At 48.6% G+C, this 19,931-nt stretch overlaps 1 protein-coding gene across 3 annotated transcripts; it reads left to right on the forward strand.

The window, feature by feature from the left end:
- Window positions 1–325: 325 nt before the first annotated feature.
- Window positions 326–18,190, forward strand: PCBD2 (pterin-4 alpha-carbinolamine dehydratase 2). 3 transcript variants are annotated; one of them, XM_042881790.1, is made up of 5 exons: window positions 326–384; window positions 1,834–1,968; window positions 16,244–16,324; window positions 17,024–17,124; window positions 17,983–18,190. In XM_042881790.1, the coding sequence occupies exons 1-4, from the start codon at window positions 382–384 to the stop codon at window positions 17,117–17,119; spliced, it is 315 nt and encodes a 104-aa protein (XP_042737724.1). In that variant the 5' UTR covers window positions 326–381; the 3' UTR covers window positions 17,120–17,124; window positions 17,983–18,190. The 3 variants fall into 3 exon arrangements, with proteins under 3 accessions (XP_042737724.1, XP_042737725.1, XP_042737726.1); XM_042881791.1 differs by having other exon boundaries at window positions 333–384; window positions 1,837–1,968; XM_042881792.1 differs by lacking the exons at window positions 326–384; window positions 1,834–1,968 and adding an exon at window positions 2,993–3,017.
- The last annotated feature ends 1,741 nt before the right edge of the window (window positions 18,191–19,931 follow it).

Below are 19,931 nucleotides of genomic sequence, written 5' to 3' on the forward strand. Positions count from 1 at the left end.
TGTCTTTATCTGATGGCTGCCGATCTATCTGAGGGCTGGGGTCAGGAGGAGGGAGCCGGGCCCGGCGACACGGCCAGGCACAGCGCACCGAGTGGAGCACAGGGCGTTCTGTAGGAACAGAAATAATTCGTTTACAGTGAGGGTTGCCGAGCTTGGCACCCAGACGGCGTGCTCTCACCCGGTCCTACCCAAACCGAAAGCCTGACCCGCAATCCCCCCCACCCCAGGGCTCCCTCTGTGCCCGCACGGCCGCCCCCGGTCCCTCCCCCTCTCCTCCCGAGGCGGGGCCGGATCGGGGCCATGCCGGGCGGCGGGGCCGCGCTGCGCCGGGCGCTGCTGGGAGCGGGGCGTCGCGGAGCGGGCGGCGGGAGCCGGGCTGCCATGGTGAGCCGGGAAGGGAAGCAGGGGCTGCGCTGCGCTGCGGGACAGGAGGCGGGGGATGGGGCTGGGGATGGGGCGGGGGGCGCGGCCGCCTCGCGTGTGCGGGATCTCATTGGTAACGGAGGAATCGCGTTGCGTGATGTTGACGCCCCCGCCCCATAAACGTTAGCTGCGGCGCGCTGGTTTGTTCTGCTGCTCCTCGCGTTTAGCTCTTCTGCCTGCTATTGATTGACCCGCGTTGTTCTGCGGCGTCAGCCGTGCAGCCCGATGGGTTCCGTGCTTCTATAACAGCTCTCTGGCAATTGCTTTTAACAGTGGCGATATCTGCATGTTTCTGGAGAGAAATGGGCGCCTCCATCGCCGCTCCCGCAGCGCTGCGGAAGTCGCGTTGTTCGCTCCGGGGGGAGAGAAGGAAGGAAGGAAGGGGGGGGGAGCGCGCTCCGCTCTGCGCTGCTCGGGCGGACAGCGCCCCCCGGCGGCAGCGGCGGGGCGGCCGGGGGCGGGGGGCGGGCGGACGGGGGCTGCCGTGCTGCCGTGCTGCCCCGCGCTTCTCAGCAAGTTGGACGAGTCTGTAAGGACTGAAGCAGCCTGAAAGGGACAGAGCTTTCCATCTAAGCGTTGAGTTCATAATGTGAGTTTCAGATCAGTCTGTTCAGATGCAGGGTCAAATTCATCACCTGCTTGGTTATGTCTTTCTCAAGCAACCCGTAGGTGATTTTGTCTGTCCTGGATCTTTCCTAGGAGTAACAGGATGCACGCTGTGTACAATGCTATTTGCTTCCCTTGTGTATGCCTTTCACAATGCAGCTATTCTCCCCCTCTGCCCTTCAGCCTGTAATTGGACTTTGAGTGTTCTGTGAATAATCTGTTACCTACATAGCAGAGCAGAATAGCTGGAAATTCATTCAAGTGTTACAGATCTGGATAGCTCAGGTGGAGGTGTGAGTGGAGGTGTGCTTCTGTCTGTGCCCATCCCATGGACCAGCCCATCGCTGCACAGAGGCATCTGTCCCAGCTTAGCTGCGCCGACAGAAGCAGCACTCCTTGACAGGAGTCAAGCTGGTTATAGGAATTATAAAAAGGAATGCACCGTACAGTGAATTTTCCACCTCTTGTGTCTGAAGCATTTTCCTCTCTGCTATATGTACTTTACACAGAGAGTGGTGAGGTGTGGAACAGCTGCCCAGAGAGGCTGTGATGCCCCGTGCATCCCTGGAGGTGTTCAAGGCCAGGTTGGATGGGGCCCTGGGCAGCCTGGGCTGCTATGAAATGTGGAGGTTGGTGGCCCTGCATGTAGCAGTGGGTTGGAGATTCGTGATCTTTGAGGTCCCTTCCAACCCAGACCATTCTGTGGTTCTGTGAATATGTACCCATGGTTTCATGGCGTGGTTCTCTTGTTGTGCACAAGCAGCTGGGCCTTGCTGGGGTTGACACGCTCTGCTTTTGCCTCAGCAGTCTTCCCAGTCCCACTGGCTGACAGCAGAGGAGAGGAACCAAGTTCTGCTGGATCTCAAAGCTTCAGGCTGGTCTGAGTCAGGCGAAAGAGATGCCATCTACAAAGAGTTCAACTTCAAAAATTTCAATCAGGTAATTATTGCTATATCCCGTTTTTAATGTAGAGGAAATGTAATTGCTTTCATTGCCATGCAGTCCTGATGGGAAAACATTTGTAGGTGGAACTTTGGGAGTACCTTTGTAGGGCCAAACCCTGTCAGATTTGCCTCAGTGAATTGTTCTCTGACTCCAGTCTCATTAGGTGGGGTAAATTAAATCCGTTTTGTAGTTGTTAAGTAGATTTATTCTAATATTATAATTTCTTGATGATAATAATGGGGCCAAGATCAGTGTCGGTATTATGGGATTAGACAAATAATACTGGATCCTGATTTGTTTTTTTTTTTTCTTTGTTACTAATGCTCCTAAATTGGTGCTAGAAAAATGTAACTGTTGGAGAGTGGGGTTCAACTGAGGGAGGGGGAAGGAAAGAAATGGGTCAATGTAAGAGCACAAACTTTTGGGAGATGAGGTGGGGAGAGCAGGCCGTGTTTCACCTTCCCAGCTGGAAGCCAATTGCCAATTCAGTGAATCCTCATGGCTGCCCTTGCAGATCCCAGCTGCTTTTTCTTCTGGGCAAAGTCAGAGAGTTACAGTGTGTTAATGTTTAATTTGTAGGGATGAGATGGTTTCCTTCCAGAAAACAGCAAAGCATGTGGAGGGGATGGAGGATGCCAAGCCCTGGCTGCTGCTCTCCTTGGCTGCTCTTCCGTCCTGAGAATTAACGTGGGACAGGCAGAGCTGTGGCAGGCAGCACAGGGAGGGTCCATGGGAGAGGCTGACATGAACGTCTGGGGCCACGAGGTCCCCTGCAGGTCCTGCAAGGTGGGTGAAATATCCCACGTGAGTGCAGAGGATGTCCGTGTTACCGGTGAGGCACGGTGTGCCCTGCTGTTGCAGGGGAAGCATTGGCTGTAATGCAACAAAACAACCTGGTGCACCTCTGCTTCTTGGTGCTTGTATTTCTGATAGCTACACATAAATGCTGTGTTTGTTATGATTTAGGGAACAAAGGACAAAACTGAAGCTATGGACCCGCCTTGTGCTTGGGAGAGTCATCCAGCAGTGAAAACAAAGAACTTTTAGGTACAAAATCTTCTATTTCAGTTAACACTGTTTGCAGTACTGACAGTGTAGAAGTCAGGGCACTGAGAAGTGCCATTTCCACAGCAAACTCACCTTTGCTCTTCTGCAGATGGCACAGAGTCAGGTGTGTTTGTAGGCAGCGGAGCTGACATGAACGGTACTCCAGATTTACGTTTTGCAGATGATATTGGTATGATTAATGGATTCGTTGCCTCTTTTACTGCCTCTCACAGATAATGTTCGTGATGCATGGAAAGTTCTGTGGCTTTAAAATGGATGCCAGGTTTACAAAGTCTGTATATGTCAACAGATGTTAAGAATATAAACACAACTTTTATTATAAAGTCGTGCAAATGTGTAGACATGAACTTGGTTTATGTATATTATTTTCAGCATGAGGATGAAATGAAACTTCTGTGAAATGAGAGTTATTTGGATTCCTGAAGCTTTCAGGCTGAGATTAGCTTGGTTAAAAGCCATCAGAGCCAAGCTGCCTATTTAACAGCTGACAAGCTAATGACACTTCTGGCTTAGGGAATTACTTTGTGACATGGAACTTGAAACTGCTGATGCTGTTTGTTAGTCTGAAGATACATTTTCATGGAAATAGGCTTTGGAGATGCAGCTCTGGGAAAGGGGCTGGAAAGCAGCCTGAAGCTGTGGCTGGGAGCTCTGTGATTGCTCTGTGCTGTGGGCACCCATTGCACACTGCTGAGTCCTGCTGGGTGCACCTGGTTCTGCTGCCGTGGTGCATCCAGGGGGGCCGGGCTGAGGGCTGGGTTTGGTCCTTCAGCCCTGCCGTGCTCCTGTCTCCCATGACTTCCCCCAGCAACCTCTCTGCTGCTCCTTGGTTCCATGTCCCTTCCCCAGACCCACAGCGATGTCGCAGCACTGGGTTTGGCCTCGGGGCTGGGGAGGCAGTGTGCAGCATGGCGGCCTTCCTTTGGTCAAGGCAGAAAATGCCACTGGGAGATGGCAGGGGTGGGCATGCTTGGTGATGGCCAGGTTCAGTATTTACAGCTGTCCTCTTTGACAGGGTAAGCTTTTGGTTGTGTTGGGTTGGTTGTTTGCTTTTCAGATCTCACACAGGAAGTCTCCATAAGGCCTCTAATGTCATTTTGTAAAATGACAGGAAATCAAACGCTCTATGACTTCTCAATGCGTTTTCTGTTTTGGGGATACAGGACACAGGTGAGGGATGAGCCCAAGCGGGGGTGACAGCATGGAGGACGATGCGTGGGGGGAATGGAAGCACGTGTGTTTGACTGCACTGGGGGAGGCTTCTTGTATAAGAACTTGCAGAAAATCTAGAGCTGCTCTGTAAGTGCATCTCCTCGTTTTGCTTGCCTGCTGCTACCTGTGCCACAGAGTTGCTGCTGCTCCCAGGACATTGCTCTGTCCTCCACGCAGATCAAAGATCGGAACGTTTGCTTTTAGGCAGTGGGTTTCATTGCCTCTTTATGGACATAATCTTTTGGCTGTTTGTCTGAAATACGTCCACGCCTTCTGCGTATTGAAAGCATAATAGCCTTTAACCTACAATCTGCAGAGCTAAAATGAGTTTTATGTAAAATATTCGGTTGTGGGCCACATCTCCAGCTTTTTATGTGCCACAGTGGTCTTGTTTTTTGGGGGCTTTTTTTTTTCCCTTCTCCATTGTCTGATAGTGAGGTCATTTTCAGTCCTCTGAGAAATGTTATTCCCAGCCAGATGCGGGCCATATATTAAAAGTAGCACCTGTGGCTAATATCACAGCAGCTTACCATAAATTTACATGGTAACTAGGATTATATCTGTCAAGACTGTTAAAAAACGTCTAGATTTAATTTGATTTCCAGTATTGAAGGAGCTCTCCGACATTTTGCTTCATAACTGTATTTTAAAAGTTAAAATCACTCCATTGTTAAGTTTTATAGCACTCCCAGTGCCCATTAAGTTGATTTGTTAAATGGAGGTCAGAATAAAGCAGGTTGGCTGCATTAGGATCGGAAACCAACCCATTTGCCACAAATTCAGCCCTTGCGTGTGAATCTTCCCTCAGCCTGGGCACTGATTGGTTTCAGGTGCTTAGCCTGGAGGATGGAGCAGCCCCAGCCCCTCCTTGGCAGCTCTGGGAATCAAAAGACGAGCCCCTTTTCATTTGTTTGGGTGGAATTTGCTGCTTTTAGTGTCGCATTTGTCCGCTCGCCCCCTCTGCCAGGGCTTTGAGCAAGGCTGCCTGTTGAATGAAAAGACTTGATGGGTTTTTTTATCCATCTCGGTAGGTGCTGTTTTTCATATACTCCTTCCTAAACCGCTTCATTTTCCATTATCCTTTGAGTCCTCTCCCATATGCCATGATTTGTGCACCTGCAGAGTTATGAAAGTATTTCTTTTGGTAGTTATGTTGTTCACTAACTTCCTTACGTTTATGAATACAATAACTGATTTGCAATAAATCAGGATTATTTACAAGGGACTTTACGGAGTTGAGAAAATCTTTGTATCTGAAAATAATGAATTTTTGGCTTATCTGCCTGCTGACGTTTTCCTTTATTAGAAACTGATAGTGACATTCTTGGGACTGGCAGAGGTTAACTTTGGGCTAAAACAGTGTGAGTGAGGTGGTGTGAGTGTCGGAACAGGGTGAAGTAAGCATGTGTTATTGCAATAACTCAGCTTCCTGGGCTTTGTGCTCCTCACTGACATGGTGGATAGCACCTGTGCCTTGGGATGGTGGGTCAGGGTCCAGCTGGGGGTTTGGGACCCCATCTGTCCATCCACTCCTCCATTTCTCCATCCATCCACTCCTTTAACAGCTCACTTGGCAGTTGGATCGTTTGCAATCTTAACATCCTCCATCCCTGGCGTTAGAGGTGATGATGCTCTGCTCAGCACATCCTGCTTCCAGTAACCTTTCCACCTACCCTGCAGTGAGTATTTTTTTCTCTTGATGAGCAATACTGCAAAGCAGGTGGAAATATGCCACTGGGTTGCATGTAGGCAGAAATGAAATCCTCAGTGCTGGAAGCTGGGAAGTCCTGCGTTTCTTTTCATATGGCTAGCAGGGTACAAAAACATATGTGCTGTCAGTCGGTGCTCTGGGATGTTTTCAGACTCATGTTTTGCACTTGGAGACATTTTTTCTGTGTTGAATGGAGTTGCCTTAGTGCATCACCCGCCCCTTATGTCTTTGAAAGTCCTTCCCAGTTCAGCCTTTCTCTCCACGCCTGGGTAACCTGTGTTGCTGTAGAACCTCCTGCGTGTTAGCCCTGCTGGCAGCTGTGTGTTGCTACCTGATGCCGTCCCCTGCCCATAGGAGCAAACTGCAGTTAGGGATGCTCCTGTTCTGGATGAGCTAAGTTGTGGCTCCAGAACACGAACCCTTGGTTTGCTGTCTGGAATTGTTGCGTTTCCCATCACTGCATGTGCCGTGCTGAGCAGACCTGTTGTGTCTCAATGCTGACATCTGCCCAGCCGACCTTCAGGCTGCTCTCCAGCTGCCTCCAGTACAAGCACTTCCTTTGAAAAGATGGATTCATTACTGCTTTAAAAGGACTCATTACACCATTGTTTCAGGCATTAAGCTGAAAGCGCAAAAAGAAATAATTTGTCAAAACACCGTTTGGGTTTCCTAAGCTGTCCTGCACCTTGGGAACAGAAGAAATGCTTCTCCCTTTCTTTCAGCAGTTGTGGTGTGTGCCACGATTGCTCACGCTGCGTGGATTAAGGGCACAAACGTTGCACCAACCGCAGCTGCACCCAAAGGCAGCAAATGTGAGCAGGTTGTGTTTGTTCCCTGCAGCCTTCCCTGGGTCCGACTGCGCGCCTCTGTGAGGGGAAGCAAAGCGGGCTGGTGCTGCCTCTTCCAAAGATGTCAGCCAGAATATTGGGTTACTTTCAGTGAACGAATCCTCGTGTCTTGTAATTCCTCATGCATTAGGATTTATTTTTATGGGGGTGCTGGAAAGATGCTGATTAAGTGCAAAAAGCACATCTCTCCGTGTTGCTTGTTTAACCTTTCGCATCCCTTTGCTTTTGGGATAATGCCTGGCTACGTTTCCAAGCTGCAAATCGCCTTTTGCAGTTTTCTCACTTTCTCCAAAAAGGAGCACGAAGGAAAGCCAGGCTTTGGGATATAACCCTCTGCAATTGCAATTAAAAATGGACTCTGGCTGGCAGAATCAACTGAAAGCAAACCGCAGCGCAGTGCCTATTTAAAAATTAGCCATTGCTTGCCAAAAGCCCATCAGCCCCACTTAGCGGACATCCGCTCCCCGGCGGCGGGCCGGGTCCTTTCATGCACCCTGCTTTACACGTTAACGGGTTGGAAGTCGCGGGCCGGTGCTGACCTTTCACATCTGCAGCTCTCACAGTAGGAATCTCCACTCGCTGCTTCCTGTCAGGGTGGATTAGAGTGATGAAGCCCAGCGCTCGCGCTGGCTGCCATTTCGTTTTTTGATCAGAATTATTTCTTTCACAAACAATCACGTTGGCTAAAATGTTACATCTGCTCCGAAAAGCCACTGGCAGACCCGCGGTTTATCAGTGTGACGCGAGTATAGCTGTAGACCAGCTTCAGACGGGGTTGGGGAAGAGCTTCCCATCCTCCTCCTCCCCTCTCTCTGCTTCTCTCTCTGTTTTCTTCCTTTAATTTTGTTGGGCTGAAGTGTTGAAGACCACGGACTGGAGGAGCTTGGTGCAGCACCGCCCGCTATTGCTTATTCATCACTGTAGGAAAGTGGGATTTGCTCCTAGGTTCAGAGCCCTCGTTCATTGCAGGTGTGGTTTTCCATGTGTTGGGATGAGAATAGCAATGGGCGTTCCAATGCACGTTTGTGGATGCCCAAGGTGGGAGAAACTTTGTTCCATGGTGTGCAGTGTGTGCCTGCAGCCAGTAGAAGCTCTGATATGGAAACAGAGCTGTACAGTGTGCTTCCCTACAATGTGCTCTTGTGAAGTTCTAAAAGAAGTGTGATGTTCACTGGAGGACCAGGAAGTGGTGTTTGCTGGCTGTGGTGCACGTGTCTGCCTGATGCAGCAAAGCAGGAAACGTGATGGGTTGCCTGGGGCAACGCTTACAGGATGATGGGATGGCTGAGGTTGGAAAGGAACACGTAGGAGCAAGGCAGCAAGAACCCACGGGCCCTCTTAAAACCATCCCCTCTCAAAAGATGGGAGAGCTCCCCAAAAAAGAAATGTGGGAAGATGTTCTTCCAAAGCCTTTTGTCATTTCTGGACTTGAAATGTCTGTCTGCAAAATACTGGTTGAATGTTATGGTGCCTTATACACGAGAAGCCTGCCAGTGCTCCCATTTAGCTTCATGCTGTGCTCAGTGTGCTCACCTGAAATCTGTCCTACCTGAAAAGGTGCATGTGTCAGTTGTTGTCCTCTTCTTTAAGAAGGCCTGCACACAGTGCAGAGGTAACAGAATGGTGAAGGATGGCATAGTCACGAGAGCAACTGATGCTTCTCTTAATCCATCACAAAGCAGTGCCTTTCTTATCACTCTTTGATGTCTTCTTAGGATCATAAAGGGCAGAGATGTAGAGGATTAGCAGAGGCAGGGAGTGCTTGCCCTTGGATATTCAGCAGAGAATATTTTGTATATTGAACTGGTAATATGTATAATCTTGGCTGAAAGACAAAGGAAAACTTTGCCTGAGTGCTCCTTACGTTATCAGCTGTATGTATGGCACGAGAGCTTCGTGTCTGCACAGTGAAATCATTCCTTCATAGGCAAGTTAAAAGCACTGGGGGAAAATATTGAGATTTTAGTTCTGCTGTGGCCAAGGTCTGTTCTGTCCAAAGTGTGATGCAATAGGTTGATAAACTTCCCTCTTCTTCTGCACTGATTTGGACAAGCCTTCCAGGCGATGAAGTGCCTGAGCTCCATAGAAGGTCTGGGCACACTGGTGAGGTTGAGATGTTGCATAGACAAGTTTCCCTTTGCTCTGCAGAGATGAGTGCCGAGGCTGGGCACTGTGTGGCCATTCTGCTGCCTCTTCCCATCCTCGTGCTGGGCCAACCGTTTCTTTCACCAAGTTCTGTTATCTTCATTCTCTCAGTTGCGCTGCCAGGAGAGTTATGATTTTAAGTGACTGATTGCTTTGGCAGGTGCTCAGTTGATGGGGGCTTCGTTGTGCTGTTTAATGATTTGAGGTTGGGTGCAAAAAGCTCATTTTAAAAAGCACGTTTTGTGAAATAGCCCTTTTATTTGGTGCAAACCACCTCCTAAGTGCAATCTCTACATTTCTTGTTGGAGCTGGAGGATTCCTGCCACCTTCTCTTTCCGTTGTGAAACTTGTGGTTACTTTCCGTCCTTTTCCCCTGTTGAATAAGAAGGAGTGGCATGAAGGGAAGGCCAAGTGATGAGCTGCATGGGATCTCTGCAATCTGACTGCTCCTCATTGCTGAGTAAGTGCTGGCTGTGTTTGCCCAGCGTGCTGAAAGAACCGGAACTGGAGAAACAAAAAGAAAAGCATTTATTTGGAGTGCTTCTGTAGAAAGTGACAGATCACAAATACATGTTGGAAAACCCTCGCAGTGGCGTCTGATTGTAGCTGACTTGGGTTTGTCACTGACGCCGCCACGGTGGAATTAATTTACTGGTGAATTAAGAAAGCACCACTAAATCTTTGCTTTTGTTCACTCCTGTCACTTGGCTGTGGTGACTCTGAGTCCCCAGGGCTGTGGGACCAGGCAATGGAAGAGCCACACCATGGTGGAGATGGGATCTTGTCACAGCTTTGTCTGGGGTTTTAAATTTAGGGCTTCTGTGTGTTTTGCAATAGACTTTGTGGACAACTACAATTAATTTTACGTGCCTGTAGGCAAATGAGTGTTCTTTGTGATACAGTTGTATTGAGTCCCGGGAGTCTAAATAGCTTTGAACCTTTTGTTCAAGAAAGAGCAACTTCGGGAAGAAGCTGGAATGCTGCTTTAAGATGCCTTGCTTGCACTCCATCGAGTTTATAAATCTTTTTGGTGGATTAGGTGATTAATTTGGGCGTGAAGTCTGTTCACTGAATCACTGTGTGTATTATCTGCTTTCTGTTCATGAAGCCCAGGTGCAATCACTTACTGTAATAAAAAATGAGAGTAGGAAAAATGATCTTTGCTGCTGCTGGATAAAGTGAAAAACATGATGGGGAAGAGGGTAATAGATGTAACACTGTGTGTCATATTATCACCAATATGAGAAAGGCAAGTTCAGCAGTTATGGAAGTGCATGTGGTGGATGCGATGTCAATCCAGAGCAGGAGGAGCAAGTCAGTGCTGCTCCGTCTTCCTGCCAGCCCCTGTGCCTCAGGTTGTGCCTGCTCCTGCTTGGTGTCCTCACAGAATCACCCGGGTTGGAAGGGACCCCAAGGATCATGTAGTTCCAACCCCCCTGCCTGGCAGGGCCACCAAACATACACATTTAGATCAGGTTGCCCAGGACCCCGTCCAACCTGGCCTTAAACACGTCCAAGGACGGGGCATCCACAACCTCCCTGGGCAGCCCGTTCCAGGGCCTAACCACTCTCCTTGTAAAGAACTTCCCCCTAACATCCAACCTAAATCTTCCCTCCTTCAACTTGGATCCATTTCCCCTAGTCCTGCTATTGTCAGCCCTTTTGAAGAGTTTACTCCCTTCCTGGGTGTAGGTTCCCTTCAGGTATTGATAGGCTGCAACGAGGTCACCCCGCAGCCTTCTCTTCTCCAGGCTGAACAAATCCAACTCCCTCAGCCTGTCCTCATAGGGGAGGTCCTCACAGAGGTTGCTGCCATGCATGGAGGAAGCAGCCCTGGTGCAAGGCTGCTGGAGCACGGCGTAGCAAGACATGGCAAAGCAAAGCGCGATAAGGCACGGCACGGCAAGACGTGGCACAGCAAAGCGTGATATGGCATGGCAAAGTGTGGCAAGGCACAGCATCACGTCCCACTGGAGCAGCACCTGACCTGGGTCACACCGTGGGGACATGAGCCTCCCCGTGCAGCCAGCAGCATTCCTGTGGACGGAATTCCTGGAATCACCGTCTGTCATCTCCTGCAGCGCTTGACATTGTGCGGTACCTGCATGAGCAAACGCCCCTGGAATAAAGGCCATGCCTCAGAGCTCCGGCTCTGATTGCCTGCATTTATTCTTCATGTTCTTCAAATTGGTAAATCATATGACAATAAACAGAAATACCCTCAATGAAGAGAGAAGGGGAAACTGTTGTTTATCTGGTCAGGTGGTTTAGATTAGCAGTGATGCTGGTCTGTATTATGTTACTTTAAATCATAGTGTCCCAACAGGACATAAATTATGAAGATTGTTACAGTATGTTTCATCCAATGTAAGATCAACAAATTGGAATAATTTTTTTATAGGAAAATCAGTGCTTTGGCAAGGTTATTGTTGAAGAATTTAATTTAACTTGAGCTTTGCTTGCATTATTTCTTAATATATAAAAACTATTTGCATAATGTATGAAGTATAAACATTTTTAGAATCAAAGGCAGGAATGCCTTTTCCAAGATTACACAGAGTGGCAAACTACTTAGAATAGATCAGTGTTTGTGCTTTTGCTGTCAGAAATGTTTGATATAGAGCTGGCTAGCTGGTTTCTTCACCGACATAATTGTAAACAAGTGTTGAGAGACAGAAACAGCGTTCTTTGTAGAGCACAGTGAAAAGGTTTTCACATAGGCAGCGTGGAACTCGGAGGGCAGTGTTTGCAGCCACCATGTGCGTGCCAATAGGTGACTTCTTTTAGAGAGCAGAGCGGCGTTTTGTGTCTGTGGAAGGGATGTGTGCAGCTCAGTACTGGGATGGGGGTTGTAAATGCAGAAAAGTGTAGATAGTGAAGTTTTGAATGAAGGTTTTTTCAGTTGTTTTGCTTTGTTTTATGCTCCGCAGCCACGCTCCCCTTTCCCAGGGAGGATGGAGGGATGGGACACATGGCCATGGCACAGTCGCTGCTTCCCAGGTTTCCTGGAGTTGACTCTGGCAGCCCAGTGGTGCCAATGAGCCCAACATGGAAACGTGTCTTTCAGAATGGATGCCAGGCCTCATGTGCTGCCTTCACCTTCTTAAACATCAGTTGCATTCTTTGTTGTAAGCTGATTTTTGCATAATTATACGATGGGAGTATTTCCTAATGGAACAAAGAGAATGAAAATGAAACAAGCCGTGGGTTTTTGATGTCATGAGATTGAGTTAAACCCTCAGGGCTGGCTACACGTAACTCCGTACAGCTCGACATCAGAGAGCTTTTCCTTCACTCTGCTGACCCGTTGCTCACTGGAAGGTGCTGATGTGAGCTGGGTGTGTGAAAGCTGCTCCAGTTTGGAAATGGACTGCAGTGATTAGAGTTTGTTGTTAGAAGTGTCAGACTGCAAAGGAGAACACACGCTGTGTCTGTGCACAGGGAGGGCTCTTCCTTGGGTGGATGGAAAGCAAGCGTGCTGAGAGTGGTCATCTCTTGCTGTGTCTGACAACATTGCTGTAATGTGTTTTGTTTGCTGGTTTCTTACGGAATCACAGAATGGCCTGGGTTGGACCTCAAGGATCATGAATCTCTAACCCTCCTGCCACAGGCAGGGCCACCAATCTCTCCGTTTAATACTAGACCAGGCTGCCCAGGGCCCCATCCAACCTGGCCTTGAAAGCCTCCAGGGTTTGGGCATCCACAACCTCTCTGGGCAGCCTGATAAATGATGCCGATGCAGCTTGGGTGGGTGTGGAAGAGAAGACAGGTAGCCCTCACACTGCAGAGGGCCAAGGTTAATGCTACCTCCAGCATTATAATGACAGATGGGAGGCAGAACCCTCAGTGTACTCGTGATTAGCATATGGTTTCCTTGGCCGAGCATCTGAAGGATTTAGGAAGCTTTGGTGCTCCCTTTGTAACTCTTGCACTTTAAAACAAATAACTGAAGCCCGCCGCACGGTCACGTTGTTGGGCCTCGCGGCTGTTTCTCTGGAGCACCTCCATCTTGGAGTCGAGCACTGTCAGCTGCTGCTCTCAGGAGATGCACTGCGGTGATCCATCACCGGGGACGCGCTGCTGGGTGATGTATGAGCGCGACATCTCGACCCGCACCGCTTTGATGTGTAACTCATCGAGATAATGTTGGCAAGCGCCGTGCAAAAGCAGAGTGTTTAAAAAGCGTGAAGATGAATTGATTCCTTGCTTAAGAAGTGTGGAAGGAAGAATAATAGCAGATTAGCCCCGGGATCCCACGATTCTCCCGAAGCTGTTAAGCGCGGTGCGGAGCGGTGGATGGAATTTCAGCTTTCCTCCCACTGCTGGGAGCGCAGCGCCCAGCCCTGCTTTTCCCATTCTCTGGCAACAAAAGTCACATTAAGTCTCGTTTTCTGATAGCGTGTTTTGTCACTTCTCAAAGCTTTTTTTCTTTTACGACTTTATGAGGTTAATGTGCTCTTCAGAGAGTAGCTCTGATTTTTATCTCATGGAGGCATGCTACGGCATGGCTTAAAAACCATTTTTAGAAGTGATATTACATGCGAAACACCCTTAGTTTTTAGTTCTTTCATGATCTTAAAAGACATGAAGGGAAGAGACATACTGGCACACCCAAGGATCTCCCTGTCTGCTCGGGGTTGCTTCGCTCATCGCTTCCCTGGTGCTGTTCGTGCCTCGCTGCAGGTCTCTGTGATCTTCCAGGTCCCAAGTGATGCATCAAACTTAGACTAACCTGTGTATCCAGCTGTTACTCCAGACAAAATGTCCTGAAAGATTTATGTTGAAAATATCTTCCTCTCATTCCGAAAAAATAGAATGCTTTATGATAGTTAATACAACAAAGGCTCCTTTCACACTTCTTCGTGGCTTCTAGAAAATGCAGACATCCCTTCTTACTGCTCTCTTTGTTTCTCAAGGAAAGATGGAAAAATGTGTCCCTTAACATCAGAGGGGCTGCAGAGCTGTTGCTGCAGTGAAGGTCGCGATCGGCGTTGAGTGCCTGTCCCAGCTCAGCCAGCAGCGTGTGTTGGGCTGATGGATCCTGCCCACTGCTGCAGTCTTGACAATGATCTTGCACTGCAGACTGCTTAATAATTTTCATTATTTTTAATTAAAGTTGAAGAAGTGCAGACTCCTGCTCAAATTAAGGTTGGTTGTGTTGCCGGAATGTGGTAATTACTTTAATTGATCACAAGATAGTTTCCTTGATCACCAATTAGACCAAATTACCGATCAAGTTTCAAGACGTGAAGAAATGTCCGAACTGATTTTATGTAATAGTGTTTTCATATCTAATCAAGCAAAATATCTTTTCCTTGCAGAACCAATTGTATTTTCTCAAAGAGAGGTTACGGCTCTACAAATAGCGAGGCGATTCCCAAACAATAGCATTCCAATTCATTTAATTAGCAGAGGAAGTATTTAGGACCGTAATGGAGATTGCGTTGGTGAAATTGCTCAGTAGAACTGTAGCTCATTTTCTTTGCGGGAGATGCTTCTATTTTGTATATAACTGAAATGAGCTGGTGCACAAAAGTGAGAGGCTTCAGCTTTGCAGTGAGGGAGAGCAGTGGGGCACGGGCACAAGTGTGGGTACTTGGGCATCCCTTGTGGGGTTTGGGAAACCCCAGTCCCACTAACCCACATGTGTCTGCATGACCTGCCTGGGTGGACGCACAGACCCTGGTGGGGGACATGTGGACCTGGTGGAGCTTTCCAAAGGTTTTATCTGGCTTTCCTTCTGCTGTTCTTTGTACAAAGAAGTTGTGCAAGTGTTGGCGGTTGCGATGCTGTCTTAATTTTTCTCTGTGTAGGCTGCTGTGGAAATGTGCAGGTTGCCAATAGATTACTTAAGATCTCAATCTTAATAGAGTCTTATCCAATTCCTACTGCGATTCCTTGGGCAGTCTGAGAACGAGGGAATGCAGTGTTTCAGAGCTATTAATGCAGATGTTTTGTTGCTGATGCACATCGTACTGCTCTGTGCTTCAAAGCGCGCTGCTGAAACATGGGGCATCTTTTAAAAGTAATTGTTCACTCCGAGGAAAATGAAACCAAACGAGAGCTTCAAGGGAAGTTGGATTTCCCGAATTTTGGAATGCTCTTGGGTCAAGGAAAAAAGCTTTTTAATTGCTGACAGTTTGGTGATTTCCAAATGACAAGCCTCATTGGAATGATTTTCTCTGATTATAACGTTTGCATTCATTGGGCTGGCAAAGCGACTAACAAAGTCATACTTCATCCAGGCACCGATGCTATTTTTTTTCCTTCCTTAAAGGTTTTTGTAATTTGTGAGAGGAAAAAAGACTGAAACTATTATCAGCCATTATACGTTATTCATTGACCACATGTTTGTTTGAAGCGGCCATCGCTCGGTGGAATGCAGGCCATATACATTCTCTTCCATAAATGAGCGCTACAAACTTACCTAAATCAGATAGGTCTTTGTGGAGATCGTTGCATTCTAATATGAACCAGACTATAATGTGGATGTTACATTGGCTTTGCATGTTAATTTAGGCCCCAACCCTGATGGATGGAGCGCAGCTTGAATAGAGCCCATTGACTTGCAGGCGTTCTGCACACGCACTGAGGCCCTTTGGACCCCACTGCATAATTGCATTCTTGATTTACATGGATGTTCTCATTTTCTTTATAATGCAGTGATTTGCTCTTAAGCATTTTGGCAAAGGCATGCTATTATTTTCTTCTTGAGCCTGTGATAAAACCTGCATCCTGGGGGAAAGTGCTGTGCAGAATATAGGGGCAGAGGGTTGGGAAACCCATTTTAACTCACTTAAAGTAAAATATTTTCTCATAAAGCAGAGAGGCAAAGCCACCTGCCTCCTTTCTCCCCCCAATAAAATAAATAGCAAAATAGTTACGTGAGAGGATGTGTTTCTGGAAGTCCTGTCTGTCCAATATGGGAATATTGTGGCATAAGCCCTAGCTGGAAAATGACACATTGGCAAAGGAGTAGTGAGGGGTGAGGGCTGCTGGGATGGAGGTTTAAAACCATTTTTGGGTGCCAAGGGTAAAATCATTGCTCCTGGACAACAGCTTTGAATCATGGAGCAATTAATGTTGAGCAGTCATTCACCAGGACCCAAAGGGGAGGATTTCAGTGAGGTCAGGAAGCACATTGGTGGCTCAAGGACCAAAAATACTTCACCAGCAGGTTCTGAGATTTCAGAGTGAATCTTGTTGCAGATCAGCTGCCAGAACATCTGCCATCTATGTCCTGGCAGATGGAGGAAGGCTTTCCTCTCTGTTCTTTCTCCCCTAGGCGTTTGGATTTATGACACGAGTTGCTCTACAGGCAGAGAAGATGAATCACCACCCGGAATGGTTCAACGTCTACAGCAAGGTAGCGTGTCCACCAGCCTGGATTACACACACAGACCAAAGCACTGGCCCATCTTCTGCGTCCTTTCTGTGGTTTGTATGCAGTGGGGGAGTGGAGGGAATGAGGAGATGATGTGTCTTTCTCTAGAGATGTGGGACTTTAAAGAGGTACTGTGATCGGTAGCAGGGTGCTGGCACCGGGCATCCGGCTGTTTGTGGCTCAGGGCTGGCACTGTGCCTTGCTGGCTGAGATCTGAGAGCAGAGCAGAAGCCTTTAACCTCTTGTGTAGGCAGCCTGAGTGAGTGGCTGTGCTGGAGCCTCTGAGCTCCCACCAGCTCTCGTTTCTGTCTGTGCAGTGTGCAGGTACCTGGATAGCAGCCTGGCAACCTAAATTTGGATTGGATTTGTGAAACATCCTCGGCTCCTGTGTCTCAGCGTAGCAGCTTATAAAACTTGTTTATAACATTGCCTGGCTGCTGCTGGTCTTGCGATTATGGAGGTTAGAATGTGCTCTGCAACCCTTGGAAGAAAGGTGCTGTGTGAGGGGGAAACCGCTGCTCCCCCATCGTTTTGTTTTCCTGGTGCTTCTCACTGCACTGTGTTGCAGTGTTGGCAGATCTGTGCTGTCCAATAGATACACCCAGAGGAGCTGTGGGTGGGCAGGCACGGTTTCTCCACGGGGCACCATCCTTGTAACACCTTGCTGCTCCTTCCTGGCAGGTTCAGATCACCCTCATTTCCCATGACTGTGGTGGACTGACCAAGAGAGACGTGAAGCTGGCTCAGTTCATTGACAAGGCTGCTGCCTCCGTATAGTGCAGGTATGTGGCATTTTAAGGTGCTGTCTTGTATTTTGAATGGTGTCCCTCATTCATTGTAACTCTGATTTCACCCCTCCTCCCCCCCCCCAAAAGGACAAAGTATTCTGTAAAGAGTGGCGTAGCTTTGTTTGCCTTTACAGCTTTTATCTGAGAGACCCCTCCGAATGCCCGTGCTCACCCTTTTCAGTGCTGACTTCCATATCCCCGGTGCTGCTCCAGCAAATAGCACCAGGTCTCAGCTCCTGGCAGTGTTAATGAAACGCAGTACATCTGGGTGCAGTGCAGGGTCAGGCAGCACCCAGCACGCTGCAGGACGGAGCTGTTCGCTCTGCTCATACCTGCAGGATGGGAGGGGGAGCCTGGCCGGGTGCCGGCAGTGAGGGAAGCAGCATTAGCAGGATTCTTGCTAAGCTGGGCTCGGCCAGAGCTATGCTCACCCTCCTTGTAGCTGCCAGTCCCCGTGTGCCCTGTGAGCCCCTCGAGTGCAGCACTGGCAAAGTGACCCCTGTGAAATGCCTGCAGCGTGGCTGGGGTCACCGAGGGCACGGCTGGGAACTGAGACACACATCGAGGGGCAGTGGCTGCCAGGATCTATTCTGGGTGTGTGCACAGAGTGTGTGGTCTCTCAGCTATTCAGAATGCAAAATGCCAGTAGCTGACATGCAGACACTGCTGTCGGTAAAATAGGAATGGTATTTTTGTTAATGCTCAGTAAGTGCACTGTCATGTGCTAATTGGTGGCAGGAGGCAAGATGTGAGAGGTTGGGCTTTACGGATGCTGACTGTACTGGGATATTGATATTAAAACCTAAAACAGACCCGGATTCAAGCAGCATGCTCCAATGTTCTTTGCTGCAGAGTGCCTTTCCCCACTGAAGTGGTAGATTTCACTGGTACAGCTTCAAGTCAGGCTGTGATGTCTCCTGTTCCTGGTGGAGGAGTGAAGCGAGTCTCACCAATGTTTGGACGATATCTGCAGCGAACGGTGCAAACTCTGCTGTTAGAAATTGATACAGAATGCCAATGCTTCGCATCAAGCCAATAAAATCAAATTCCTCCTTTGTAATTTGTTTCTTTATTATTATACATATGTGACAAAGCTGTTTAGTTTGAAGATAAATAATATTTAGTCACTGGGTGGTCTTTGGTTTAGAGTATTGATATTTATTTACATACTCGGAGGAAAAAATCCCCTCCAACTGATTTCTCCCTGAGCGCCGCTGTCTGCATGGCACAGAGCTGTGCAGCCACCGTACGTCGCAGCTCCCAGCCTGGGGAAGAAGCAAAACCAGCTCAAGAGGAGGAGCACAGTTTTGGAATGCTCACAGCAGTGTGGTCCCCAGGTCAGTGCTTGTTCAGATGTTAATTACTGGGGCATTTCTGAACTGCAGCCCAGTCGCATGGGGAACCCTCAGCGAGCTCCTCATCCCTGCAGTATCTCTCACCCCCATCCTGTGGCTCCCTAAATCCATGCTGAGAGCCAGGTGGAGCCACCCAGCCCCGTTCCCTTCTCCTGCATCCCCTCAGCTCTCCTCCACCCGTGTGGAGGTGGTCAGTGCAGGATGCTGGGGCACCGATCAGGGCACCTTGGTCTCCCTGACCAAGCTGGAGCTTCATGGGTAATTGCTAATTTATACAGCATGGATTTAATGACAGATATGGGATCCCAGCCAGGAAACAGCCTGAGGCTGCATTGCAAAGAGCATCAGTTAGCTCTGCTCTGAACAAAAGTAGCCAGACTGTGAGTGTTGGGGCTTCTCCAGGTGATGGCATCTCAGGAGCTGCTCTGCTTTGTTGCCTTGCAGCAGGTGGGCTCCAGCAGTTGCCCAACTTTCCCTGCTGATCAGTTCCTCTTTGGGCAGGTTCGATGGCAGCAGCACCACATCCTCCGCTCTTGCAAACTAATTGCATTTTTCTGCTTCCTGTGAGGCTCACAGCATGGCTAGAAGCCACCAGGTTGAATATTCCCCTGGAATGTTCGGGTTTTTTCTGCTTTAAAGTTGATTGTGGCTTGAAGTATTTCGATAATCCATCATGAAATGGCCTTCTCCTTGAGAGCTACTTGTGTGCATCTCAGCTGAGCCACCTCACCGACCCACCCCGCAGCCACTGGGAAGTGCAGCCCCTGCAATGCTGATCTGCAGCCACAGGAAATTAAAAACCGAACACACGGGGCTGGGAGAGCAGAGCATGAGGGATGCCTGCTGTGCTCTCCTACCTGGGGTTTGCTGCTCCGGTCCCAAAAGCTCCAAGGACTGCTCAGGAACAGGAGCGGCTTGTTATCCTTCCTTTCCCCAAACTGGGAGCCCAGCTCCAGCAAACTGCAGGATGCACACCCAGTGCAGCAGAGATGGCCTCTCACCCCAGCACGAGGTCTCCTCCTTGCTCCTTTCGGCTCCCTGAGCCTACAATGTCAATTTTGAAAGCTCTGAGCTTGTAGGTATGTGTGCATCCTCTGGCTTTTTCAGCCTCAGATTAATGAGCCAATTGCCAATTAACTGAAGCTAATGAGATCCTCAGTGTGAGCTAGGTTCAGTTTTTCACAATTGTTTGTGCCAAGCAACAAATATTTGTGGCTTAAGCAAAGCTGCAGCTCAGGATGAGCCAAACATATGTGTGTCCTGGAAGAAGCGCTCGTGGAGCGGCCAGGCTAGCAGGCACAGCAATGCTGACAAATTGAAATAAATTAGCAATTGTTCATGCCCTTTCTCTTTTCCCTCAAGAAAAAAAAAAAGCAGAAAGCAAACATGGATGCGAGTTCTCCCGCTGACATCAAAGGCTGTGTTTATGTAAGCGCTGCTCGTGCC

This window comes from Lagopus leucura, unplaced genomic scaffold (genome assembly GCF_019238085.1).
Source record: "Lagopus leucura isolate 7727_CA_CO unplaced genomic scaffold, USGS_WTPT01 Super-Scaffold_100030, whole genome shotgun sequence".
NCBI lineage: Eukaryota > Metazoa > Chordata > Aves > Galliformes > Phasianidae > Lagopus > Lagopus leucura.